Raw genomic sequence first — 26,930 nt, 5'->3', positions numbered from 1 at the left:
TTAATACATTTGCAAATGTAATCCCTGGAGAAATTGATCTCTCATTTTTACTGAACTGTTCCTCGTTGGAAGAATGATATAAACATATTTTAGTTTATAGTTTACAATATCCCATATCTGGGATTTTGTTTAAAGTACAGTTTCTTATGATAGAGTAAAAGATTCCACAATAACAGCAACTTCATAAAAGCAAAACTAGCTCACCCTATTTTGAAAAAAGACGATGAAAATGTGACGTTGTTGCAGATATTGAAACTAATATAATAGTCTCTTCTGAACTGGGATTATGCAAGTAAACTTTTTCCATTTTTGGCATCCCAACCGCCTGTATAAAAGAAAGTCCAGAAAAAGCATTTAGAATTGTTTATCTTTTATCTTACTATAGTTAATTTATATTTGCAGGTCATAATGTATAATAATACATCATACATCATAAAAAAATTATGGTATACGAATTATCATTATGAATATCTGTCTTATTCGTTTCTATAGGTGTTATAGGTGGCATATAGTATTAAATTAATAAAACAAAATGCAAATGGTACAAGCCGTATTTAATTCATCCTAAAACCGTGATGGCGAACCTAGGCACACCTGTCAAAGGTGGCACGCAGAGCCCTGTGGGCACACGTGGCACTGCCAGCTGCTTTTCTGGTTTCACATGCATGCCGGCAAGCTGGTCTTCATAGGTGCTGGAGCACCGGAAAATGCCCCCAAAACACCCCAAAAAAGGCCTAAAAACAGCCAAAAAACAGGAATGCGCATGCCAGCCATCTGCTCTTCAGGTTTCTGGTGCTCCGTTGAACGCATATGCATGCGCATGCCCACATATTCCAGTTTGGGCACTCAGTGCTGAAAAGGTTCACCATCACTGTCCTAATCTGGAACTGAACACACTCAAAACCGTAGAAATGGTGGTAGATTTTAGGAAAAACCCTTCCATACTTCCACCTCTCACAATACTTGACAACACAGTATCAACAGTAGAAACCTTCAAATTTCTGGGTTCTATCATATCGCAAGATCTCAAATGGACAGCTAACATCAAAACATCATTAAAAAAGGACAACAAAGAATGTTCTTTCTGCGCCAACTCAGTAAGCTCAAACTGCCCAAGGAGCTGCTGATCCAGTTCTACAGAGGAATTATTGAGTCTGTCATTTGCACCTCTATAACTGTCTGGTTCGGTTCTGCAACCCAACAAGAAAAACACAGACTTCAGAGGATAATTAGAACTGCAGAAAAAATAATTGCTACCAACTTGCCTTCCATTGAGGACCTGTATACTGCACGAATCAAGAAGAGGGCCGTGAAAATATTTACAGATCCCTCGCATCCTGGACATAAACTGTTTCAACTCCTACCCTCAAAACGACGCTATAGAGCACTGCACACCAGAACAACTAGACACAAGAACAGTTTTTTCCCAAGGCCATCACTCTGCTAAACAAATAATTCCTCAACACTGTCAGACTATTTACTGAATCTGCACTACTATTAATCGTTTCATAGTTCCCATCACCAATCTCTTTCCACTTATGACTGTATGACTATAACTTGTTGCTGGCAATCCTTATGATTTATATTGATATATTGATCATCAATTGTGTTGTAAATGTTGTACCTTGATGAACGTATCTTTTCTTTTATGTACACTGAGAGCATATGCACCAAGACAAATTCCTTGTGTGTCCAATCACACTTGGCCAATAAAATTCTATTCTATTCTATTCTATTCTAAAGCAAACAACTACTTGCATAATGCAGCAACACTGAATGGCATTTAAAGAATTACTAACTTTAACATATGCAAAGAAATAAAAATGAAGTTTTTAAATGAGAGAGAAGCTTTATACAAAGGGAATTATTCCAATAAATGAAAGCTTAAGCTATTATTCCATAATAATCATAGGTTATCACTACGTTAATTCTACAATGTGAGTTATTGCAGTAAGCAAGTAAGATTATTTAAGCAAGCATTTATATTATGGACTATAAATAATCTTATTTATAAAATTGTTGGCATGCTGCTTTGAAGCCTCAGTTGAGAATGGAGTCAATTAATATTCCAATTAAATATTATTTCTTCTATTAGTAATTAAGACAACAAGCACATATGTTGTCTTTAAAGTACTGATACATTTTTGTTCTAAAAAAAATAGCACTGCAATTACAATTCTCAAAGAGGGTTCATGTTTAGGGTTAGAGAACAATCAGCCCTTTGAAGTAAGCCAGGTCACAAAACAGATTCCAAAAGTATTATTACAATCCTTTTTTATTGTTTTAGGCTACCATAGCAGAAATCTGAAAGCCATTTAACAGCATCTCCCCTTCTTCCTTCATACTTAACAGAGTTAAGGTGGAACAAGCTTGAGTTCCAATGTTTGTTTTCTGTCCTGGGCTTAAATCATGTTTTGTTAACTAGGGTCACATGGTATCTCCAAGGTCATCTTGGTTTTTCTTAAAATAAAAACTAAACTAAAAGCAGTAGAAAAGAATGAACAATATTAATTCAGTTAACATGGTTAATTAACATGGTAAACTAATATTCAATAGCCATTCACGGTTTGACTACTATACAATCTTGTTTTCAAGCAATTAATTGTGATGAATAGCTTCACTGAAATAACAAATTTCATTTGTTCACCCATCCCCTGGGTCCTCAAGCCTGCTGGAATAACTAGAGGGACCTTCCAATCCTCATAAATGATAAAGTTCACTTCATCTTGGAAGGGAGGGGAGAAAAGATTCCATTATAACAGAAAAGGCCCACTACCTGGGTACTACTAGATATAGCTCCCTAAATCAGGGAACTTAAAACATGCCCACTTTGTTGGATCTAATGGGATGAGAAGCTGAAATTGGGGAGAGGTAATCTCTCAAATAACCTGATCCTATGCCATACAGGGCTTCCAACCACCTTGAACTGGACCTAGAAACAAACTAGTAACCAATGCAACTTACAAAACATTTGCACAGTCACATCTTGTGCACCAACTGCAACTTCTGTGGATCAGGAAACTCTGTTCACAGCCAATCACCTAGTCACCTCCCTCACAGATTATTATAAGCTCTAGATGAAAATACCCCTGGAAAACATTCAGAAGCTATGGTTGGTAACAAGCCTGGACAGTGAGGGTTTACCCACTGCTTTGGGAGCTGCAATGATTGCCAATAGGCTTCTAGATGTAATTCAAGGTGCTTGTTGCAACCTTTAAAACTGTATATGGATTATCTGGGGGCATCTTCTCCATTATCCATCTAACACTGGAGACTACTTAATCAAACTGAATAGGGTCAACTACTTCCAGATCCTGTCTACACAAGAATGACATCTGTCTTGGGCTTCATAATTTTTCCCATACATTGGAATTCCCTTCCTTAGAGAGACAGTCTTCCTTTTGGGTTTCAGGAGAGTAGTCGTGACTGAATAATTCATCAAGTGCAGGAAAGCATGGTATGCTTGAAGATCTGAACATGCAGTTGTATGCTGCTGCACATTTTTTGTGTGTAAGTGTAATATTTTGATATTGCATTTGGTTTATTTTATGGATTTATTATTTCAGACATTTTTTTCCACTAGGTGATGCTGCCCAGGTGCTTTCCAGAATTGGGTGGTATGCAAATAAAGGAAAGGAAGGAAAGGAGCCTGCTAGTTGTAAGCAACTATACAGGGTGGTGCTCATCTCCGTTTCAACGGCCATGAGCCAGTGCTATCCGAAGATATTTCCATGGTCATATGGCGAGCATGATGCCATGGAATGCTGTTTCCTCCCCAACAAAGTGGTGCCTATTTATATTTGCATGCTTTCAAACTGCTAGGTGGGCAGGAGCTAGGCCAAGATGGGAGCTCGCCCCATCACATGATGTTCAGGTCTCAAAACCAGGCTGTCGGCTTTCCAGCCAACAAATCCAGCATCATAACGACTGAGCCATCGTGCTGCCCATGCAAATAAAGTAACTATACTGTATAATTAAAAAACACCAAAGTAGTAGAGTATTACTTAATACAACACTTTCCTCGTTTCCTTATTTAATTAGGGCTCTCATTGGTTCATTTGCTGCTATGGAAGTTTCTCACATTCAGAAAGCCCAAGTTGCTACTTGCATACTACTTTTACAGCAATTGACTCAAACAAAATATTCAGCATGTCTTTACCCAACATTATGAACTAGAAAATACAACAAACATGTGTAAGTGAATAAGCAATACAACCAGAGAATAAGGACAGTCATATACTTCTGCCAAATGTTTATTAGGGAAGAAAAGAGTCTTGAATCTTATTTCAACTTATTTCAATTCTGTAATAGCTCAACACAGAACTCAGACCGTTTCTACTTCCCTGAAGAAAAACTCACAAAAAAGATTTCCCACAAATTTTAGAATATAATTTCATTTCAATTATGCTTGTGTTAAAGTACAATTGTAAAGACTGAAAAGACAGTCAAAATTCTTCTCATTTTACATCTGTGCTACACACTTGAACATGTACATTATTATACATCATAAACTTAGGAATTCAAGAGCTAGAATGAAGGACGTCAAATTCATGCATGAACTGTGACCTAAATCTACCTCTTATTAACTGGATAACAAATGAATGTACAACTGAGCCAATCCATATTACACTATACAACGCTGTTACAAACCTAGGTCTTGAACAACTTGTAACTAACAATACAAGACTCAACAACTGCCTTGACCTCATCTTCTGCAACAACACAAACTCAGTTTATTGACTACAAATAAAAGAACCCTTTTCCAGCAGCGACCACTGCATGATTGACCTTCGTCTCAATATACGCCCTTACATAAATCGTCAGAACAATAGTATTCCTAACTACAATTTCAAAAAAGCCAACTATGACCTTATAAACAAAAATCTCTCATCTCTGGACTGGCAAAATCTGTTCTCAACCTGTATAACTGCTGAAGACCACTACAGAGTTTTCCTACTTGAAATCAATAGAGTCATTAAACTATAAGTACCACAAACGATCACCAAGTTCAGGAAAAGCAAATTACCCATATCAATAAAAAAGCTTCAATCAAAAAAAAATCCCTCTGGAGAAAAAACAAAAAGGGCCATGTAGCAAATTTCAAAAACTGCTACAGAAATATATGCAACCAAATAAAAACTGAATGCACAAATTACCACACCAAGCAGGAAGAGGACCTTCTGTGCACAAATTCCAATCGTGCCTTTTGTAATTTTGTGAACAATAAACTTAAAGACTCAAGATCCATCCCACCACTAAAAGATTCTAACGGCAAAGAATGTAATGACGAAACAGTTAAAGCAAACCTCTTTAACACATTCTTTGGCTCAGTCTTTGTTAACAGTGATGACACATATCCGACATTCCCAAATCATACCAGCAATGAGTATGATGACTTAATACATATAGATTTCACAGAAGATAATGTTGGAAAAGCTCTTCATAACTTGAAACCATCGCTATCTATTGGACCTGATGGGCTATGTGCATACTTCTTAAAAAAACTTTCCACTAATATAGCAGAACCCCTAAGCATAATCTTTGAAAAAGCTTTCACGACCACTTCCCTTCCCAAACTTTGGTCACTAGCCACAGTCATCCCAATCTTCAAAAAAGGAGACCCCAGCTTAGTTGAAAATTACAGACCAATCTCTCTATGCTGCGTCACCTGCAAAATAATGGAATCAATCATCAACCAATCCATTACCTTCCACTTAGAAATAAACAACCTACTCTCTAATAAACAATTTGGTTTCAGAAAAAAATTATCCTGTAACTTACAACTTCTTCACAGTAAAAACATATGGACTACCAATTTTGATCAAGGCAAAGCAATAGATGCAATCTACATAGACTTCTGCAAAGCTTTTGGCTCAGTAGTACACGATAAACTTCTCCTAAAACTAATATCCTATGGCATTTCAGGACCCTTCACAATTGGATAACTGCTTTTCTGTCTAACAAACAACAAGTGGTCAAAATAGGCAATGCTCTATCAAATCCTGTTCCTGTCAAGAGTGGCGTTCCTCAAGGTAGCGTTCTTGGACCAACACTCTTCATACTATACATAAATGATCCTTGTGACCATATCTCAAGTAATTGTGTTCTCTTTGCTGACGATGTCAAACTATCATCAAATTTGCAGATGACACCAAGCTGGCAGGAATAGCCAACACTCCAGAAGATAGGCTCAAGTTACAGAAAGATCTTGACAGACTTGAACATTGGGCACTATCTAACAAAATGAAATTCAACAGTGAAAAAAGTAAGGTTCTACATTTAGGCCAAAAAAACAAAATGCACCAGTACCGTATATGTGGTACCTTGCTCAATAGTAGTACCTGTGAGAGGGATCTTGGAGTCCTAGTGGATAACCATCTAGATATGAGCCAGCAGTGTGCAGCTGTTAAAAAGCCAACACAGTTCTGGGCTGCATAAACAGAGGATAGAATCAAGATCACGTGAAGTGCTAGTACCACTTTATAATGCCTTGGTAAGGCCACACTTGGAATATTGCATCCAGTTTTGGTCGCCACGATGTAAAAGATGTTGAGACTCTAGAAAGAGTGCAGAGAAGAGCAACAAAGATGATTAGGGACTGGAGGATAAAACATATGAAGAACGGTTGCAGGAACTGGGTATGTCTAGTTTAACAAAAGAAGGACCAGGGAGACATGATAGCAGTGTTCCAATATCTCAGGGCTGCCACAGAGAAGTGGGAGTCGGGCTGTTCTCCAGAGCACCTGAGGGTAGAACAAGAAGCAATGGGTGGAAACTGATCAAGGAAAGAAGCAACTTAGAACTAAGGAGAAATTTCCTGACAGTTAGAACAATTAATAAGTGGAACAACTTGCCTTCAGAAGTTGTGAATGCTCCAACACTGGAAATTTTTAAGAAAATGTTGGATAACCATCTGACTGAGATGGTGTAGGGTTTCCTGCCTGGGCAGGGGGTTGGACTAGAAGGCCTCAAGGTCCCTTCCAACTCTGATGTTATGTTATGTTATGTTATGTTATTTAACACCAACGACAATACATCTACCATTCAAAAAGACCTTGATATTCTAACCACTTGGTCTAAAACTTGGCAACTCCAAATCTCAACCAGCAAATGCTCAGTCTTACATATTGGAAAAAAGAACCCAAACACTAAGTACATGCTTGATGGACATTACCTTACAGATGATCACCACCCTGTTAAAGACCTTGGAGTTTTCATATCAAATGATCTAAGTGCCAAAGCCCACTGCAACTACATAGCAAAAAAGGTTCTAAGAGTTGTAAACCTAATCTTGCGTAGCTTCTTTTCCAAAAACACTACACTACTAATCAGAGCATATAAAACATTTGCTAGGCCAATTTTAGTATACAACTCACCTGTCTGGAACCCACACCACATTTCTGACATCAACACAATTGAATGTGTCCAGAAATATTTTACAAGAAGAGTTCTCCACTCCTCTGAAAACAACAAAACACCCTATCCCACTAGACTTGAAATCCTAGGCTTAGAAAACTTAGAACTCAGTCGCCTACGACAAGACCTAAATTTAACTCATAGAATCATCTATTGTAATGTCTTTCCTGTTAAAGACTACTTCAGCTTTAATTGCAATAATACAAGAGCAACCAATAGATTTAAACTTAATGTTAACCACTTTAATCTAGATTGCAGAAAATATGACTTCTGTAACAGAATCATCAGTGCTTGGAACACCTTACCTGACTCTGTGGTCTCTTCTCATAATCCCAAAGCTTTAACCAAAAACTATCTACTATTGACCTCACCCCATTCCTAAGAGGACTATAAGGGGCGTGCATAAGAGCACAAACGTGCCTACCGTTCCTGTCCTATTGTTTTCTCATATATATATATATATATATATATATATATATATATATATATATATATATATATATATATATATATATATATATATATATATTCCTGTCCTATTGTTTTTCTCATATATATATATATATATATATATATATATATATATATATATATATATATATATATATATATATATATATATATATATATATATATATATATATATATATATATATATATATATATATATATATATATATTTGTTTTCTGAGGTTTTCACGGTGTTTGTATAGGTCTTTGGTTGTCTTTCTCCCTAAATTGGAAGTGTCTTGGCCAAGACACTTCCAATTTTACATGGAGATATATATATATATATATATATATATATATATATATATATATATATATATATATATATATATATATATATCCTTATATTTCCTCATATAGATGTTTATATACTATATAATCATTTTGTGTAATGCTTGTGTATATTGTTGTGACAAAAATAAATAAATAAAAATAAAAACTGTCTTCTTTTAGTTTTAAAACTGCCAGATTATTGCAGGAGAAACATCTCCATGAAATGTTTTTCTTTAATTATAGAAAATATCTACATTCAATATATGTTCCTAGCTATAATGTTCACTGATGATAAAAAAAGATGATAGGAAAAATGGGGAACATAAAATAACCTCTTCCTGCCTGCTACTAAATGTTTATTTCTGTAAACATTTAGATCCTCTGTCACAAATTTAGAATTCATGGATTGTAATATGTTATAATCCCTCTATATTCTGACTTCTTCTTCATTCAGGTTGCCAAATACAAACACATTCACTACAGGTGGCATTGGTGCTGAAACTGCAAACGTTTTCAAAATGACTAGTTACTCTCAGTGTAATGTAGCTTACAGGATATTGTTGTGGTAATATGAAGAGATATCTCCATATAAGCCATTTTGCATTCCTATAAAAATATGGAACTTAAATCCAATGAACAAATAAATACACCTTTACTTAAATAGGACTCAAATGTACATATCATTTGCAGTGCTAAGCAGCAATCATGGATATCTGACATCATGTTATTATCATTTTTGGTCTTTTAATTTAACTTGCTGCTATTACAACTGTTTGATTTATTATCTTTTATTTTATGCAACTCAAAATGTGCACAAAATGCTCCCTCCTCCAATTTTCCCCACAACAACAACCTTGTAAGATGGGTTACTCCAGACGGCTGCCCCAAAGTCACCAAGTTGGCCTCTATGCCAAAGGAAGAATTAGGTATCATGCTCTCCTGGTTTATAGTTCAACATCTTAACACTTTACCTTTATATAACCCGATTTATTTCAAGGGATGCAAAAATGGCAGCTGTTGTTTTGCACATGCACACAACGTGCAATTTGACATAATGAAAAATAAGCTTACATAATAGTTTCTAGAACCAGAACCTTGTACAATTTTTTTTCTGAAGGCATTGTTCAGTATATTAACTAAAATATTCCCAACTTACTGTTCATGAAAATCCAGCATTGGTGGCTCAAACCGAATAGGTCTGCAATTTCCTCGATACATAGATACACTGTTGCACAAAAAGAAAAGACACTCAGATATAGAGTTAAAGTCTTATAATCTAACTTTAACAATAACTAAAAATTCCCACATCTGTTTCTGAATCTGAAGTTCATTATTGCAAGGTTTAAAAGCCTCAGGCATTACTTAATTTCCTAATCATATAAAATTCAAGTATATACTTTTTTTTTGCATTTCACCCTCAGTATAAATGAGAGTTTTATGTTATTCTCTAACATCATCTAATGCAGTAATGGTAAAATGTTTGATTTGTTGATATTTTATTATCTCCTGATTTCATAATTTAGAATACTTAAGTTAAATTATTTATTTATGCATATATTTATATAAAATGAATTGTGACATTTTGATAATTTCTTTTCATATACTGAAATATTTTTTTAAAAAATTGGATGGCAGCATGCAGCACAGGAACACTGAAACAACCACTTATTTACCAAATTTCAACTCAATGAGAGTCATTGGTCCCAGATTTTGGATGTATTCTGTAAATTAGCCCATTTGAGGTATTGTGTTTCAAAAATTGTTGCCCTATGATGCACTATTTCACCTAGTTAAAAATTATAGATATGAGTTTTAGTAGTATACAGATTATAAATAATTTAAGATCTTGCTTATAATAAAATATGTTGCATTAATGGGACCAGTGTGGGCCTTTGAGTATTCTGTGCTAAAAGAAAAGAAAATATTTCCTATCATTTTGGGAAAAAGAATGGATGCTTTTCACTTCCAGGTAGCTTTGGATGACAGATTATATCGATCAATTTTAGTTTAGCTAATATTCTGATTTGGAGATGAAAATAGTCTTTGTTGGACTTCTAATTACAGACATAAGAGGAACAGACTTCTTTCAGTGGCTATTATTAACTATAATATCTGACTGGGTCAACTTGGCACAGTAGTATTTTAGGGCGGTAAATCAACTCCTGGAATCTGAAGGAATGTTCATGAATGTAATCTTTGGGAGGCAAAGGCTTCCCCCACCTCCCCAGCCGTTTTGGAGGTGCCCACCCCCAGCCGTTTTGGGAGGCAAAGGCTCCCCCCAGCCGTTTTGGAGGCTTTTCCCCGCCCCCCAGCCATTTTGGGAGGCAAAGGTTTCCCCCACCCCCCACCCGTTTTCAGACTTTCCTCCAGCCATTTTGAGGCTTTTCCCCACCCCAGCTGTTTTGGGAGGCAAAGGCTTCCCCAGCTGTTTTGGAGGCTTCCCCAGCCATTTTGGGAGGCAAAGGCTTCCTCCCAGTGCTGTTTTGGGATGTCCGGCCAAAGGGGAGGTTGCGTGCATGCATGGGGGGTTGCATGTGCATGCGAGGGTTGCACGCATATGCAGGGGGGCCTGGCATGTGAGAGTGGCATTGCATTATGGGACTGGGCATGTGCGAGTTATCTTTATTGACAAAAATGCATGTATATATTGTATATCTTTATTATGGTCCTAACACCAGTACAAACAGAACAATAAAAGCAGTAACAGCAGCAAAAGCCATAGATTTCATTTGCCCATTGAGTCAAAGCTAAAATAGAGATGATGCAGGGACTATTGCAGTGGTGGGCTGCTGCCAGTTCTATCCTGTCCTATATTTCCTTCTTTCTGGCTCAGCTGATTCGCTCAGCACAGCTTATTTCTATGCCTCCGCTGTTCTACTTACCAGAGTAAGCAGCTGAGCTTCAAAATGCTGTGTACAAACGCATTAGGTGCGCACACTCACAGAACCGGTAGCAGCCCACCAATGGACTACTGCCTTCTAATAGAAATTGGACACAGGCTGAATCTAGTTTATCAGGATTCCAGCCAATCAAGGAAACCTTTTATGTCTACAGAATGGGCAACAGAAGATGGCATGTCTCCAAGTTTTTACCTCTCCTGTATTAGACGAACAAAGCTATTAAACTACTGGCTGCTGTTTATACTTATCCTTCAGTACAGCGGAGGGGAGGATTTAGCATCTTATCAACATAAAAGGTTTTCTGTGGCTTGGTGTTTCTAATTATGAAAGTATCCTTGCTGTAATCACTAAATATTTGAACCACTCTAAGGCTAAACAAACCTGGCATCTTTTCAATTTTCCTGGAATTCTATGTCAAAGATTGTAAAGTTGCTCTAAAAAACTGTACTTGTTCCAGAAGGGCAAAATGAGGAGGCAGAGCTTGCAAAACTAATTCTGCCTTTGATTTTGCCTGAGTGATTTATCACTGGTGCTATGAAATATTCCTCATCCTCTGTGAGGAAACTTAATGATGGCATCTGAGGATTTCTATCCTATTGTGGTTGTATGCCAAATATGGGCCTTTTTGAGCCACTCTCAAACATTTAAAGCTGGTAATCTGTTTAATTTGGTAGCATCTATGTGCCATGAGCATAACTTGGGACTCTTCGCAAAAACAAGACATGGGGGAGGGGAGGGGCTTGGGGAAGACAATTTCTACAGCTTTCAAGCCCTTACAAAACAAACAGGCTTTGAATTACAGGGGAAGAAAAAGAGATACTGCAAAACAGAACAAATAGTGGTGGATTCCTGAAATGAATCCTGTATAATCTGGAGATGAAAATTCAGAAGTTAAAAGCTTACTCTTATATAGGATGGTACAAAAGTTGCTAAAATGGGATCTTGCACATTATCTGAATGAAACAAATAAAGAAGAATACCAAAGTCTATATTCATAGACTTTGTTATCTATCCTCGCAATAATAATTACTGGGAATAACAAAAAAAAAAAAAATTCTGCCTTACATCTGGTGATATGACTTCTGCTATTATTTTGAAGAATACAATTTGTTCAAAAGGAACATAGAAGATGGACTTGAACTCCTAAAAGAATTTATTCCCAAAAGCATCTAGTTAATATTAAGGGAGAATAAGTAAATCAAGAACTGTTGTTTGTTTTCACTCATCTAAACAAGCAGAAGGCATGTATGATACTTTCCCAAAAAACCCAAAGTATTAGTGATGGATGGCTTTAATTATTTTGGTATCTACAAGAAGGCAAGCCTGCCAAATCTGCTTTCCAAGAAATATATTCAAAGAGTGCATATCAATGTGTCCTTATAAAACTGGAGGGAGGTATCAAGTAGGATGCCATAGTCATAGGGCCTGTATTCTTCAACATTTTTATTAGTGATCTGGATGAAGAGATAAGAGAATGCATATTAAATCTACAGATAAGAGTAATACAGCTAATATCCTAAAATAAACTCAAAACAATCCTGATGGGTCTCTGAAAATAAAATAAAATAAAATAAAATTCCAAGAGAAACACACTGGGAAACAGTGCCTGGAATGAGGGATAACATATATTGTAATAATTCTTATCAAAAAGACTGTAGAATAGCTAACAAATTGAAAAATTGTTCAACATCATGATGTGGCTGTGAAAGAAAACAGAAAAAAAAGTTGTGCAGGAGTGCATCAATGGACATACGTTCCTGAATCATGGGAAATATTTATTTTACTTTAGTCAATCAATCTCCAGGGTATGTAAGAGTATTTATTTCTGGAGCCTGTACTTTAGGAAAGATTAAAAACCCACACATGGAAAATGAGGGCAACATCTTTCGAATACCAGTTAGATAGAGAAACCAATTCTCAGAAAGATAGAAACTCCCATTCACTGACGTTCAACCTATTCAAGAAAAGCCTAAACAGCAACTTGCCAAAGTTGCTTTCCTTTGGATTTGAGCAAATGGTTTGCACTCTCTGACCAAAATGCCTGCTTTCAAGACTCCAGTTCTATGAAAAAGGCCTTCAAATAATATAAACTGTTGTTAGTTTCAACTGTACAGTGTTATTTTAATGTACATTGAACTAGAAAGCAATGTCACATTGTTCTTACCTGGTAAGTAAATACCCCATGATTAGATGTGTTAATAAATAATGTGTTTTCTACATTTCCCACAACTCTTGCAAGAAAAACTACATCAAATGATGTATTTCCTCCAGGGATAATTTTCTGAAAAAGAGAAAAGTCAGAAGGTATGTTATGCTGTTGATTCAAAAGCAGTGTATTAAATATGCAAAAGAAGAACTCATATATGCTAGCTATCTGTTAAGGTCCCTGGACTAGGTTTGCAAAAATCCAGATTGAAGTTCACCCTGAGTCATGGAAGTTCACTGGGTAACTTTGGACCAATTGCTTCCCTCATTCCAATCTACCTCCCAGTATTATTGTGCAGAAAAATGGAAGGACAAAGTGCAATGTAACACACCTTAGATCTTGAGGGGAAAAAAGTCAGAATATAAATCTAACAACAACAACAAAATTGTCCTTCCTCAGTTATCAGAATTAGTACTACAGTAGCATAATAAAACTGAAGCCATTAAGTTTTTCCTTTGCAATACTTAATACATTTGCAAATGTAATCCCTGGAGAAATTGATCTCTCATTTTTACTGAACTGTTCCTCGTTGGAAGAATGATATAAACATATTTTAGTTTATAGTTTACAATATCCCATATCTGGGATTTTGTTTAAAGTACAGTTTCTTATGATAGAGTAAAAAGATTCCACAATAACAGCAACTTCATAAAGCAAAACTAGCTCACCCTATTTTGAAAAAAAGACGCATGAAAATGTGACGTTGTTGCAGATATTGAAACTAATATAATAGTCTCTTCTGAACTGGGATTATGCAAGTAAACTTTTTCCATTTTTGGCATCCCAACCGGCCTGTATAAAAAGAAAGACCAGAAAAAGCATTTAGAATTGTTTATCTTTTATCTTACTATAGTTAATTTATATTTGCAGGTCATAATGTATAATAATACATCATACATCATAAAAAAATTCTGGTACACGAATTATCATTATGAATATCTGTCTTATTCGTTTCTATAGGTGTTATAGGTGGCATATAGTATTAAATTAATAAAACAAAATGCAAATGGTACAAGCCGTATTTAATTCATCCTAAAACCGTGATGGCGAACCTAGGCACACCTGTCAAAGGTGGCACACAGAGCCCTGTGGGCACACGTGGCACTGCCAGCTGCTTTTCTGGTTTCCGCGTTCACATGCATGCCAGCAAGCTGGTCTTCATAGGTGCTGGAGCACCGGAAAATGCCCCCAAAACACCCCAAAAAAGGCCTAAAAACAGCCAAAAAACAGGAATGCGCATGCCAGCCATCTGCTCTTCAGGTTTCTGGTGCTCCGTTGAACGCATATGCATGCGCATGCCCACATATTCCAGTTTGGGCACTCAGTGCTGAAAAGGTTCACCATCACTGTCCTAATCTGGAACTGAACACACTCAAAACCGTAGAAATGGTGGTAGATTTTAGGAAAAACCCTTCCATACTTCCACCTCTCACAATACTTGACAACACAGTATCAACAGTAGAAACCTTCAAATTTCTGGGTTCTATCATATCGCAAGATCTCAAATGGACAGCTAACATCAAAAACATCATTAAAAAAGGACAACAAAGAATGTTCTTTCTGCGCCAACTCAGTAAGCTCAAACTGCCCAAGGAGCTGCTGATCCAGTTCTACAGAGGAATTATTGAGTCTGTCATTTGCACCTCTATAACTGTCTGGTTCGGTTCTGCAACCCAACAAGAAAAACACAGACTTCAGAGGATAATTAGAACTGCAGAAAAAATAATTGCTACCAACTTGCCTTCCATTGAGGACCTGTATACTGCACGAATCAAGAAGAGGGCCGTGAAAATATTTGCAGATTCCTCGCATCCTGGACATAAACTGTTTCAACTCCTACCCTCAAAACGACGCTATAGAGCACTGCACACCAGAACAACTAGACACAAGAACAGTTTTTCCCAAGGCCATCACTCTGCTAAACAAATAATTCCCTCAACACTGTCAGACTATTTACTGAATCTGCACTACTATTAATCGTTTCATAGTTCCCATCACCAATCTCTTTCCACTTATGACTGTATGACTATAACTTGTTGCTGGCAATCCTTATGATTTATATTGATATATTGATCATCAATTGTGTTGTAAATGTTGTACCTTGATGAACGTATCTTTTCTTTTATGTACACTGAGAGCATATGCACCAAGACAAATTCCTTGTGTGTCCAATCACACTTGGCCAATAAAATTCTATTCTATTCTATTCTATTCTAAAGCAAACAACTACTTGCATAATGCAGCAACACTGAATGGCATTTAAAGAATTACTAACTTTAACATATGCAAAGAAATAAAAATGAAGTTTTTAAATGAGAGAGAAGCTTTATACAAAGGGAATTATTCCAATAAATGAAAGCTTAAGCTATTATTCCATAATAATCATAGGTTATCACTACGTTAATTCTACAATGTGAGTTATTGCAGTAAGCAAGTAAGATTATTTAAGCAAGCATTTATATTATGGACTATAAATAATCTTATTTATAAAATTGTTGGCATGCTGCTTTGAAGCCTCAGTTGAGAATGGAGTCAATTAATATTCCAATTAAATATTATTTCTTCTATTAGTAATTAAGACAACAAGCACATATGTTGTCTTTAAAGTACTGATACATTTTTGTTCTAAAAAAAATAGCACTGCAATTACAATTCTCAGAGGGTTCATGTTTAGGGTTAGAGAACAATCAGCCCTTTGAAGTAAGCCAGGTCACAAAACAGATTCCAAAAGTATTATTACAATCCTTTTTTATTGTTTTAGGCTACCATAGCAGAAATCTGAAAGCCATTTAACAGCATCTCCCCTTCTTCCTTCATACTTAACAGAGTTAAGGTGGAACAAGCTTGAGTTCCAATGTTTGTTTTCTGTCCTGGGCTTAAATCATGTTTTGTTAACTAGGGTCACATGGTATCTCCAAGGTCATCTTGGTTTTTCTTAAAATAAAAACTAAACTAAAAGCAGTAGAAAAGAATGAACAATATTAATTCAGTTAACATGGTTAATTAACATGGTAAACTAATATTCAATAGCCATTCACGGTTTGACTACTATACAATCTTGTTTTCAAGCAATTAATTGTGATGAATAGCTTCACTGAAATAACAAATTTCATTTGTTCACCCATCCCTGGGTCCTCAAGCCTGCTGGAATAACTAGAGGACCTTCCAATCCTCATAAATGATAAAGTTCACTTCATCTTGGAAGGGAGGGGAGAAAAGATTCCATTATAACAGAAAAGGCCCACTACCTGGGTACTACTAGATATAGCTCCCTAAATCAGGGAACTTAAAACATGCCCACTTTGTTGGATCTAATGGGATGAGAAGCTGAAATTGGGGAGAGGTAATCTCTCAAATAACCTGATCCTATGCCATACAGGGCTTCCAACCACCTTGAACTGGACCTAGAAACAAACTAGTAACCAATGCAACTTACAAAACATTTGCACAGTCACATCTTGTGCACCAACTGCAACTTCTGTGGATCAGGAAACTCTGTTCACAGCCAATCACCTAGTCACCTCCCTCACAGATTATTATAAGCTCTAGATGAAAATACCCCTGGAAAACATTCAGAAGCTATGGTTGGTAACAAGCCTGGACAGTGAGGTTTACCCACTGCTTTGGGAGCTGCAATGATTGCCAATAGGCTTCTAGATGTAATTCAAGGTGCTTGTTGCAACCTTTAAAACTGTATATGGATTATCTGGGGGCATCTTCTCCATTATCCATCTAACACTGGAGACTACTTAATCAAACTGAATAGGGTCAACTACTTCCAGATCCTGTCTACACAAGAATGACATCTGTCTTGGGCTTCATAATTTTTCCCATACATTGGAATTCCCTTCCTTAGAGAGACAGTCTTCCTTTTGGGTTTCAGGAGAGTAGTCGTGACTGAATAATTCATCAAGTGCAGGAAAGCATGGTATGCTTGAAGATCTGAACATGCAGTTGTATGCTGCTGCACATTTTTTGTGTGTAAGTGTAATATTTTGATATTGCATTTGGTTTATTTTATGGATTTATTATTTCAGACATTTTTTTCCACTAGGTGATGCTGCCCAGGTGCTTTCCAGAATTGGGTGGTATGCAAATAAAGGAAAGGAAGGAAAGGAGCCTGCTAGTTGTAAGCAACTATACAGGGTGGTGCTCATCTCCGTTTCAACGGCCATGAGGCAGTGCTATCCGAAGATATTTCCATGGTCATATGGCGAGCATGATGCCATGGAATGCTGTTTCCTCCCCACCAAAGTGGTGCCTATTTATATTTGCATGCTTTCAAACTGCTAGGTGGGCAGGAGCTAGGCCAAGATGGGAGCTCGCCCCATCACATGATGTTCAGGTCTCAAAACCAGGCTGTCGGCTTTCCAGCCAACAAATCCAGCATCATAACGACTGAGCCATCGTGCTGCCCATGCAAATAAAGTAACTATACTGTATAATTAAAAAACACCAAAGTAGTAGAGTATTACTTAATACAACACTTTCCTCGTTTCCTTATTTAATTAGGGCTCTCATTGGTTCATTTGCTGCTATGGAAGTTTCTCACATTCAGAAAGCCCAAGTTGCTACTTGCATACTACTTTTACAGCAATTGACTCAAACAAAATATTCAGCATGTCTTTACCCAACATTATGAACTAGAAAATACAACAAACATGTGTAAGTGAATAAGCAATACAACCAGAGAATAAGGACAGTCATATACTTCTGCCAAATGTTTATTAGGGAAGAAAAGAGTCTTGAATCTTATTTCAACTTATTTCAATTCTGTAATAGCTCAACACAGAACTCAGACCATTTCTACTTCCCTGAAGAAAAACTCACAAAAAAGATTTCCCACAAATTTTAGAATATAATTTCATTTCAATTATGCTTGTGTTAAAGTACAATTGTAAAGACTGAAAAGACAGTCAAAATTCTTCTCATTTTACATCTGTGCTACACACTTGAACATGTACATTATTATACATCATAAACTTAGGAATTCAAGAGCTAGAATGAAGGACGTCAAATTCATGCATGAACTGTGACCTAAATCTACCTCTTATTAACTGGATAACAAATGAATGTACAACTGAGCCACTCCATATTACACTATACAACGCTGTTACAAACCTAGGTCTTGAACAACTTGTAACTAACAATACAAGACTCAACAACTGCCTTGACCTCATCTTCTGCAACAACACAAACTCAGTTTATTGACTACAAATAAAAGAACCCTTTTCCAGCAGCGACCACTGCATGATTGACCTTCGTCTCAATATACGCCCTTACATAAATCGTCAGAACAATAGTATTCCTAACTACAATTTCAAAAAAGCCAACTATGACCTTATAAACAAAAATCTCTCATCTCTGGACTGGCAAAATCTGTTCTCAACCTGTATAACTGCTGAAGACCACTACAGAGTTTTCCTACTTGAAATCAATAGAGTCATTAAACTATAAGTACCACAAACGATCACCAAGATCAGGAAAAGCAAATTACCCATATCAATAAAAAAGCTTCAATAAAAAAAAAAATCCCTCTGGAGAAAAAACAAAAAGGGCTAGGTAGCAAATTTCAAAAACCGCTACAGAAATATATGCAACCAAATAAAAACTGAATGCACAAATTACCACACCAAGCAGGAAGAGGACCTTCTGTGCACAAATTCCAATCGTGCCTTTTGTAATTTTGTGAATAATAAACTTAAAGACTCAAGATCCATCCCACCACTAAAAGATTCTAACGGCAAAGAATGCAATGACGAAACAGTTAAAGCAAACCTCTTTAACACATTCTTTGGCTCAGTCTTTGTTAACAGTGATGACACATATCCGACATTCCCAAATCATACCAGCAATGAGTATGATGACTTAATACATATAGATTTCACAGAAGATAATGTTGGAAAAGCTCTTCATAACTTGAAACCATCGCTATCTATTGGACCTGATGGGCTATGTGCATACTTCTTAAAAAAACTTTCCACTAATATAGCAGAACCCCTAAGCATAATCTTTGATAAAGCTTTCACGACCACTTCCCTTCCCAAACTTTGGTCACTAGCCACAGTCATCCCAATCTTCAAAAAAGGAGACCCCAGCTTAGTTGAAAATTACAGACCAATCTCTCTATGCTGCGTCACCTGCAAAATAATGGAATCAATCATCAACCAATCCATTACCTTCCACTTAGAAATAAACAACCTACTCTCTAATAAACAATTTGGTTTCAGAAAAAAATTATCCTGTAACTTACAACTTCTCCACAGTAAAAACATATGGACTACCAATTTTGATCAAGGCAAAGCAATAGATGCAATCTACATAGACTTCTGCAAAGCTTTTGGCTCAGTAGTACACAATAAACTTCTCCTAAAACTAATATCCTATGGCATTTCAGGACGCCTCACGATAGGAAACGTGCTTTTCTGTCTAACAGACAACAAGTGGTCAAAATAGGCAATGCTCTATCAAATCCTGTTCCTGTCAAGAGTGGCGTTCCTCAAGGTAGCGTTCTTGGACCAACACTCTTCATACTATACATAAATGATCCTTGTGACCATATCTCAAGTAATTGTGTTCTCTTTGCTGACGATGTCAAACTATCATCAAATTTGCAGATGACACCAAGCTGGCAGGAATAGCCAACACTCCAGAAGATAGGCTCAAGTTACAGAAAGATCTTGACAGACTTGAACATTGGGCACTATCTAACAAAATGAAATTCAACAGTGAAAAAAGTAAGGTTCTACATTTAGGCCAAAAAAACAAAATGCACCAGTACCGTATATGTGGTACCTTGCTCAATAGTAGTACCTGTGAGAGGGATCTTGGAGTCCTAGTGGATAACCATCTAGATATGAGCCAGCAGTGTGCAGCAGCTGTTAAAAAAGCCAACACAATTCTGGGCTGCATAAACAGAGGGATAGAATCAAGATCACGTGAAGTGCTAGTACCACTTTATAATGCCTTGGTAAGGCCACACTTGGAATATTGCATCCAGTTTTGGTCGCCACGATGTAAAAAAGATGTTGAGACTCTAGAAAGAGTGCAGAGAAGAGCAACAAAGATGATTAGGGGACTGGAGGATAAAACATATGAAGAACGGTTGCAGGAACTGGGGATGTCTAGTTTAACAAAAGGAAGGACTAGGGAGACATGATAGCAGTGTTCCAATATCTCAGGGGCTGCCACAGAGAAGTGGGAGTCGGGCTGTTCTCCAGAGCACCTGAGGGTAGAACAAGAAGCAATGGGTGGAAACTGATCAAGGAAAGAAGCAACTTAGAACTAAGGAGAAATTTCCTGACAGTTAGAACAATTAATAAGTGGAACAACTTGCCTTCAGAAGTTGTGAATGCTCCAACACTGGAAATTTTTAAGAAAATGTTGGATAACCATCTGACTGAGATGGTGTAGGGTTTCCTGCCTGGGCAGGGGGTTGGACTAGAAGGCCTCCAAGGTCCCTTCCAACTCTGATGTTATGTTATGTTATGTTATGTTATTTAACACCAACGACAATACATCTACCATTCAAAAAGACCTTGATATTCTAACCACTTGGTCTAAAACTTGGCAACTCCAAATCTCAACCAGCAAATGCTCAGTCTTACATATTGGAAAAAAGAACCTAAACACTAAGTACATGCTTGATGGACATTACCTTACAGATGACCCCCACCCTGTTAAAGACCTTGGAGTTTTCAGGTCAAATGATCTAAGTGCCAAAGTCCACTGCAACTACATAGGAAAAAAGGCTTTAAGAGTTGTAAATCTAATCTTGCGTAGCTTCTTTTCCAAAAACACTACACTACTAACCAGAGCATATAAAACATTTGCTAGGCCAATTTTTGAATACAGCTCGCCTGTCTGGAACCCACACCACATTTCTGATATCAATACAATTGAATGTGTCCAGAAATATTTTACAAGAAGAGTTCTCCACTCCTCTGAAAACAACAAAATACCTTATCCCACCAGACTTGAAATCCTAGGTTTAGAAAACTTAGAACTCCACCACCTTCGACAAGACCTAGGTTTAACTCATAGAATCATCTATTGTAGTGTCCTTCCTGTTAAAGACTACTTCAGCTTCAATTGCAATAATACAAGAGCAACCAATAGATTTAAACTTAATGTTAACCGCTTAAATCTAGATTGCAGAAAATATGACTTCTGTAACAGAGTTATCAGTGCTTGGAACAATTACCTGACTCTGTGGTCTCTTCTCATAATCCCAAAGCTTTAACCAAAAACTATCTACTATTGACCTCACCCCATTCCTAAGAGGACTATAAGGGGCATGCATAAGAGCACAAACGTGCCTACCGTTCCTGTCCTATTGTTTTTTCATATATATATATATATATATATATATATATATATATATATATATATATATATATATATATATGTATATATATATATATTCCTGTCCTATTGTTTTTCTCATATATATATATATATATATATATATATATATATATATATATATATATATATATATATATATATATATATATATATATATATATATATATATATATATATATATATATATATATATTTGTTTTCTGAGGTTTTCACGGTGTTTGTATATAGGTCTTTGGTTGTTGGGTTTTTCCGTGTAAATTGGAAGTGTCTTGGCCAAGACACTTCCAATTTATACATGGGAGAAACCAACAACCAAAGACCTATATATATATATATATATATATATATATATATATATATATATATATATATATATATATATATATATATATATATATATATATATGCGCTTATACTTCCTTATATTTCCTCATATAGATGTTTATATACTATATAATCATTTTGTGTAATGCTTGTGTATATTGTTGTGACAAAAATAAATAAATAAAAATAAAAACTGTCTTCTTTTAGTTTTAAAACTGCCAGATTATTGCAGGAGAAACATCTCCATGAAATGTTTTTCTTTAATTATAGAAAATATCTATATTCAATATATGTTCCTAGCTATAATGTTCACTGATGATAAAAAAAGATGATAGGAAAAATGGGGAACATAAAATAACCTCTTCCTGCCTGCTACTAAATGTTTATTTCTGTAAACATTTAGATCCTCTGTCACAAATTTAGAATTCATGGATTGTAATATGTTATAATCCCTCTATATTCTGACTTCTTCTTCATTCAGGTTGCCAAATACAAACACATTCACTACAGGTGGCATTGGTGCTGAAACTGCAAATGTTTTCAAAATGACTAGTTACTCTCAGTGTAATGTAGCTTACAGGATATTGTTGTGGTAATATGAAGAGATATCTCCATATAAGCCATTTTGCATTCCTATAAAAATATGGAACTTAAATCCAATGAACAAATAAATACACCTTTACTTAAATAGGACTCAAATGTACATATCATTTGCAGTGCTAAGCAGCAATCATGGATATCTGACATCATGTTATTATCATTTTTGGTCTTTTAACTTAACTTGCTGCTATTACAACTGTTTGATTTATTATCTTTTATTTTATGCAACTCAAAATGTGCACAAAATGCTCCCTCCTCCAATTTTCCCCACAACAACAACCTTGTAAGATGGGTTACTCCAGGCGGCTGCCCCAAAGTTGGCCTCTATGCCAAAGGAAGAATTAGGTATCATGCTCTCCTGGTTTATAGTTCAACATCTTAACACTTTACCTTTATATAACCCCTGATTTATTTCAAGGGATGCAAAAATGGCAGCTGTTGTTTTGCACATGCACACAATGTGCAATTTGACATAATGAAAAATAAGCTTACATAATAGTTTCTAGAACCAGAACCTTGTACAATTTTTTTTCTGAAGGCATTGTTCAGTATATTAACCAAAATATTCCCAACTTACTGTTCATGAAAATCCAGCATTGGTGGTTCAAACCGAATAGGTCTGCAATTTCCTCGATACATAGATACACTGTTGCACAAAAAGAAAAGACACTCAGATATAGAGTTAAAGTCTTATAATCTAACTTTAACAATAACTAAAAATTCTATGTTTACAATTGAGTCATTTTTTACATAAAAACACATGTGTCTTTTTCCTACATATACAGACCGTACAGAACACTTTAAGACAACTTACATTCAGAAATCTGGTTGAAAAAAGGCTATGCCTCACATTAAGAAGTACTTTTTTTAAAAAAAATTGGATGGCAGCATGCAGCACAGGAACACTGAAACAACCACTTATTTACCAAATTTCAACTCAATGAGAGTCATTGGTCCCAGATTTTGGATGTATTCTGTAAATTAGCCCATTTGAGGTATTGTGTTTCAAAAATTGTTGCCCTATGATGCACTATTTCACCTAGTTAAAAATTATAGATATGAGTTTTAGTAGTATACAGATTATAAATAATTTAAGATCTTGCTTATAATAAAATATGTTGCATTAATGGGACCAGTGTGGGCCTTTGAGTATTCTGTGCTAAAAGAAAAGAAAATATTTCCTATCATTTTGGGAAAAAGAATGGATGCTTTTCACTTCCAGGTAGCTTTGGATGACAGATTATATCGATCAATTTTAGTTTAGCTAATATTCTGATTTGGAGATGAAAATAGTCTTGGTTGGACTTCTAATTACAGACATAAGAGGAACAGACTTCTTTCAGTGGCTATTATTAACTATAATATCTGACTGGGTCAACTTGGCACAGTAGTATTTTAGGGCGGTAAATCAACTCCTGGAATCTGAAGGAATGTTCATGAATGTAATGCTTTGGGAGCCAAAGGCTTCCCCCACCTCCCCAGCCGTTTTGGAGGCGCCCACCCCCAGCTGTTTTGGGAGGCAAAGGCTCCCCCCAGCCGTTTTGGAGGCTTTTCCCCGCCCCCCAGCCATTTTGGGAGGCAAAGGTTTCCCCCACCCCCCACCCGTTTTCAGACTTTCCCCCCTCCAGCCATTTTGGAGGCTTTTCCCCACCCCCCAGCTGTTTTGGGAGGCAAAGGCTTCCCCCCCAGCTGTTTTGGAGGCTTCCCCCCCCAGCCATTTTGGGAGGCAAAGGCTTCCCCTCCCCAGTGCTGTTTTGGGATGTCCGGCCAAAAGGGGGGAGGTTGCGTGCATGCATGGGGGGTTGCATGTGCATGCGAGGGTTGCACGCATATGCAGGGGGGCCTGGCATGTGAGAGTGGCATTGCATTATGGGACTGGGCATGTGCGAGTTATCTTTATTGACAAAAATGCATGTATATATTGTATATCTTTATTATGGTCCTAACACCAGTACAAACAGAACAATAAAAGCAGTAACAGCAGCAAAAGCCATAGATTTCATTTGCCCATTAAGTCAAAGCTAAAATAGAGATGATGCAGGGACTATTGCAGTGGTGGGCTGCTGCCAGTTCCATCCTGTCCTATATTTCCTTCTTTCTGGCTCAGCTGATTCGCTCAGCACAGGTTATTTCTATGCCTCCGCTGTTCTACTTACCAGAGTAAGCAGCTGAGCTTCAAAATGCTGTGTACAAACGCATTAGGTGCGCACGCTCACAGAACCGGTAGCTAAACTGGTTGCAGCCCACCAATGGACTACTGCCTTCTAATAGAAACTGGACACAGGCTGAATCTAGTTTATCAGGATTCCAGCCAATCAAGGAAACCTTTTATCTCTACAGAATGGGCAACAGAAGATGGCATGTCTCCAAGTTTTTACCTCTCCTGTATTAGACGAACAAAGCTATTAAACTACTGGCTGCTGTTTATACTTATCCTTCAGTACAGCGGAGGGGAGGATTTAGCATCTTATCAACATAAAAGGTTTTCTGTGGCTTGGTGTTTCTAATTATGAAAGTATCCTTGCTGTAATCACTAAATATTTGAACCACTCTAAGGCTAAACAAACCTGGCATCTTTTCAATTTTCCTGGCATTCTATGTCAAAGATTGTAAAGTTGCTCTAAGAAACTGTACTTGTTCCAGAAGGGCAAAATGAGGAGGCAGAGCTTGCAAAACTAATTCTGCCTTTGATTTTGCCTGAGAGATTTATCACTGGTGCTATGAAATATTCCTCATCCTCTGTGAGGAAACTTAATGATGGCATCTGAGGATTTCTATCCTATTGTGGTTGTATGCCAAATATGGGCCTTTTTGAGCCAAGGCACTCTCAAACATTTAAAGCTGGTAATCTGTTTAATTTGGTAGCATCTATGTGCCATGAGCATAACTTGGGACTCTTCGCAAAAAACAAGATCTTGGTTTTTTTTTGTTTTTGATAACTGATAAAATAGTCTTGCTTGCAGCATTCTGCCAGTTCCCTCAGAGATAGGAGATCTGGTAGCCTCCCAATTGAGGAGTATGAAAGGCTGCCTTACTGAGGCAGAGATGCAACTGCTGTCTTCTACTGTAAAGAAACTGATATGCAATTTGGATTTTTTGAGATAACATACTGTTTCCAACTTTAGTGGCCACCAATTCATTCTTGCTCATGATTCATGAATAATATAAGTCGGCAGGTACATTTTTACCAAGTTCAAATGGTTTACTGATTTGGCTGTAAAATAAGGATCACTAGTTAGAAGCAAGCATGAAAATTGTTTTGAAGGTTTAAAACAGTTTTGTTTTAAAGCAGGTGATAATTGATCTATAAAATCCAAATAACCTAATATATGGAAAATTGTACAGGCTGACAATGAATACTAATACTAATACTATTCTACTTAAAAAAAGATTGGCAGATATATGAGACAAGGCATTTTCAAAGGATCCCATGGTTATGGCATTTTCTCCTGGAAAAAGCAAAGAAATCCAGTACTCTGTCTTCTTGGTATGACTATATTTAAGTTATATTTGCCTAACATTTTATTATTCAAATTGTAAAACTGAAAAGATTTTTCTTAAAAGACAAAAATATGAGACTGCATCAGAATTCATCAGAAAATTTGAGATGGGAGATCAAAAAAGTTGTAATTCTTTTTTTTAATTAAAAACTTTGTTTTAAGTTGGATTAAATTCATCAGAACTTCATAGGCACAATTATGCAGTTTCTGTGGCAATTATACAAAAGTGGATTCTACTGTTTATTTCTGGGATCTTTTTAAGACTTTCACCTTTAAAGTCTGCAGCCCTGGATTTTCAGGTAGTCTCTCATACTCATATGTTTCAAGACTATTTAACTTTTCTGAAATCAATGAAAATTAGCTCAGAAGCTGCCACCTCCCGAAGCTTCCATTTATTTATTTTTGTATATAGATAGAAAAGAGTAGGATAATTTAAAATTAATATCCTAAGATATAAATTTTTTAAAAGACATATTACACCAATAATTCTTCAACAATCTTACCCACACCCACACCACAATTAATATCACTGCCTCAACTGTGTGGTAACTGGCTATTAAAATAAAATAAACATCAATCATTAAAATGAAATAAAAAATCAGCCACTGAAATGAACTAAAAGTAAGGTCAGCCTCAGGCTACAAAAAGGATTTCCCACCCACAGCCTAGATGGATCTAGGTGACTCAGCATTTTCCATGAGCAGCCACCTGTAGGTTACATCAGATTACTGAACATAAAAGCAAAATTGCTTTATGTGCTGTGAAAGAAATAATCACTCTTGAGAGAAATTGGTTACAGATGAACAAGAGCAAAGTGTTAAGAATGTGGGGCAA

The 26,930-nt window shown here is 36.4% G+C and overlaps 1 protein-coding gene across 1 annotated transcript in view; it reads right to left on the bottom strand.

Moving 5' to 3' along the window:
* The window catches only part of TMEM131 (transmembrane protein 131), a 116,161-nt gene that overhangs the window by 66,182 nt on the left and 23,049 nt on the right, over positions 1-26,930 (bottom strand). The window contains exons 4-6 of the mRNA XM_058186245.1: positions 23,174-23,242; positions 13,974-14,097; positions 13,264-13,380 (exon numbers count right to left, since the gene is read on the bottom strand). Coding sequence (XP_058042228.1) covers positions 13,264-13,380; positions 13,974-14,097; positions 23,174-23,242 — 310 coding nt within the window. The remainder of the gene's footprint in view (positions 1-13,263; positions 13,381-13,973; positions 14,098-23,173; positions 23,243-26,930) is intronic.

Source organism: Ahaetulla prasina, chromosome 5 (assembly GCF_028640845.1).
Source record: "Ahaetulla prasina isolate Xishuangbanna chromosome 5, ASM2864084v1, whole genome shotgun sequence".
Lineage (NCBI taxonomy): Eukaryota > Metazoa > Chordata > Lepidosauria > Squamata > Colubridae > Ahaetulla > Ahaetulla prasina.
This window is presented reverse-complemented; position numbering and strand designations above follow the sequence as displayed.